Here is a 3267-nt window from a genome sequence, read left to right as displayed (position 1 = left end):
AATGGTTTTTCTATTCCTGCTGCTTTACCATGGCATTTAGTAGATGAGGTTTACATTCCTGTAAACTGTGATGAAAATTTTCATTGGGTGTTGGCTGTTGTGGTTCTAAAAGAAAGGCTTATAAGGGTGTATGACTCAACTTCGGGATCAAGGATGAGAGTTCATTTTACAGACATCAAGAAGTTGTCTCAAATCCTTCCAAACTACCTTCATGATAGTGGGTTCTTTGAAAAAAAGGAGCGAACAGATTGGGCAGCGTTGGATGCATATAAAGACATGAAAACTGGAGAACTTTTGGGTCCACAACATTCGTTTAATGTGGAGTTTGCTCAAGACAACATGCAACAAATAAGTGATAGCCTGTGAGTATTGTTTATTATTTTATTTTATTTTTTTTATCTAATTCATCCTTATAATTAATCTTATTGTTTTTGTAGTGATTGCGGACTGTTTGCAGCTCTATATGCAGAATTTTTGAGTGACAAAATCAATATGTCATGTAATAGTTTTGAGAGTAGCTATCTTCGCAAAAGATATGCGATACTTTTATTGAAGAATGGTCTCGACAAGATGAATGCTGGATATGTTAGCAACAGTGATGACCCTCCAAGAATGAAGAATGTATTAAACCCATCATCTGAAGATGAAATTGTTAATGTAGGCTAGTTAGTTTTCAATGTTTGAATTTTTTTTATTTTTCTTTTGGAGTTAAACAAGATGTTTGAAGTATTTATTAACAAAACAACACATATTGTTAAATTATGAAAGTGTTTTGATTTTTAAAGTGGTTTATTCTATTACTTTAATTTTTTTTATCACCGTTATGAATTCAGCAATTATGTATACTGTTAGTGGGACATTAATGTCATTCTTGTATCAAAACTATGATAATAATTACACTAATGTAATTATTGTCATAAAAAAACACTTATTATATATACGTAAATATATTGTATGATACAAAAAAAATAAAATTATGCACGTAATTAAATTATGTATATGATACATGAAATATCAAAAATATATAATATCACAAACAGTGATACTAGTTATTACACTTGATACACGCCAGTTTTTTTTTTAAAAAAAAAATTAATATCTTTTGTACAAATAAGATATAGTCAGTACTATGATATATATATTACGAACAATTATTTTCCCTTCAAAATATGAATTTTTTTAACTAGTTTGAATAAGGATTATTGATTAAAGTAAGTTTGAATAAGGTATACGTGAAAATTTGCATTTCCTTATGTGATTATACCTTATTCTGGTTTGAATAAGGTATACTGGTTTAACAATAATGCGGAAATCTTTCATGTGTACTCTACATCAGTGGATGGTTCGAGGAGCTTTGATTCAGGTGTTTCAAAATATGGGTGAAATTTCCGCAATTAATATTGATTAAAGTAAGTTTGAATAAGGATTATAAAATAAAGTAGTTGATACTTAAATATAATGTCAAATTTAAATAGAGTTTAACAAAAAATAAAGAATTGTATGATACAAAAAAAGAAAATTATATACGCAATTAAATTATGTATATGATACATGAAATATCAAAATATATAATATCACAAACAGTGATACTAGTTATTAAACTTCTTGATACACGCCAGTTTTTTTTTAAAAAAAATTAATATCTTTTGTACAAATAAGATATATTCAGTACTATGATTTATATATATTACGAACAATTATTTGCCTTCAAAATATGAATTTTTTTTTAAGTATCTACACACATTATACTATATTACTAAATTAAATTAAATTAGAACTGAAAATAATTTGGGTGAAATTTCCGCAATTAATATTGATTAAAGTAAGTTTGAGTAAGGATTATAAAATAAAGTATTTGATAAATAAATAAAATGTCAAATTTAAATAGAGCTTAACAAAAAATAAAGAATTAGAGAACACATTGCCAAATGATCAAAGAAATTTATTGAATCAGAATCTCTGTGTAACAGTGAAACGAAATGCTACACTTTTACATTTATTAAAGGAACTCCTGAAACATAATCATTATGAATCTTTTGGAAAGAAAGTACATGTTCTTCTATTGTGACCTTCTTGTCCACATCGTCCACAACAATTTGTGTTTCCGCTTAGCTTTTCATCTGCATTTTTCTTTCTTTTTTTTCTTGGTTTACCAGGCATTTTTTTGTATCTTGGTGGCAATACAACTTCTTCCAAAACACTTTCCGGAACTATCCAATCACTTTTGTCCGGCATTGGTTCCATTGGAACTGCATAGGTGTTTGCTAATGCATCAGGTTTATAGTAATCAGAACAGTATGGGTGTACATCTTTGATATTCTTCTTCTTCAGAACAACCATTGCATGCGCACAAGGTATTTCATCATGCTGAAATCTACCACAAGAACAATTCTTTCTCTCAAGGCAAACGATGTATCTTATACCACCTTCATAAACTGAAAAAATGAATTTTGAAGATGCAACAACCTGCAATAGTTTTTAAAAAGTTACTGTTGGATTTTTTGATACAAAAAAAAATCTTAAAATACTTAAGCAAGATACGTAATATTTGATATATGAATAAATACCTTCATTTTTGAACATTTGGACGCGTTTATAATCAATATCTCTTCAAATTTTCTCCCTAATGTTTCCTTTGTATAAGATGCTATTTCTCTATTTTTGCAGTTCCAAGAACCAAATAGAATTCTGGCTTCTTCCAAAAAGTCCAAAACATGTAATTTCTGTGCATTAACAAGACAACCATTGATACATTCCGCAATGTTAGATGTCATCATTCTACCCCTATTCACGGTTGCATGAGATCTAGACCACCTTTCATAGCCAGCCTCTTCAAGATACTTTTTAACTCTCCCATCTACTTTTTCCACTTTAGCCATCAATTTTTCAAAATCCTTTTTTCGATAAGCCTTAGCCATCGAATAAAACAGATCACTTAGAGTGTTTTTACTTCTCTTGTAGTATGTACAAACATTTTTCCACAAGTGCCATATGCATGCAAAATGTGGAACATTTGGATAAACTATACTAACACTCTTAATTATGCTTTCGTTTCTATCAGAAACAACACACATTTTTTCTCTCTCACCAAATGCATTTTTGAACTGTGTGAAGAACCATGTCCATGAACAATCATTTTCCGTATCGACGATCCCGTAAGCTAATGGTAATATGCAACCTTAACATAGTCAACACACAATATTAATGTACTTGATACATAATGTTGAAACAATGTTATTATTATCATTTTAAAAAAATTATAATTAT

General features: G+C 29.0%; 1 protein-coding gene across 1 annotated transcript in view; it reads right to left on the bottom strand.

The window, feature by feature from the left end:
• Positions 1-2025: 2025 nt before the first annotated feature.
• The window catches only part of LOC107019264, a 3187-nt gene continuing 1945 nt past the window's right edge, over positions 2026-3267 (bottom strand). Inside the window, exons 3-4 of the mRNA XM_015219809.1 lie at positions 2568-3104; positions 2026-2466 (exon numbers count right to left, since the gene is read on the bottom strand). Of these exons, the coding sequence (XP_015075295.1) occupies positions 2026-2466; positions 2568-3104 (978 nt within the window). The remainder of the gene's footprint in view (positions 2467-2567; positions 3105-3267) is intronic.

Source organism: Solanum pennellii, chromosome 5 (assembly GCF_001406875.1).
Source record: "Solanum pennellii chromosome 5, SPENNV200".
In the NCBI taxonomy this organism is placed as follows: domain Eukaryota; kingdom Viridiplantae; phylum Streptophyta; class Magnoliopsida; order Solanales; family Solanaceae; genus Solanum; species Solanum pennellii.
The sequence above is the reverse complement of the archived record's forward strand: the minus strand, read 5'-3'. Positions and strand labels throughout refer to the sequence as shown.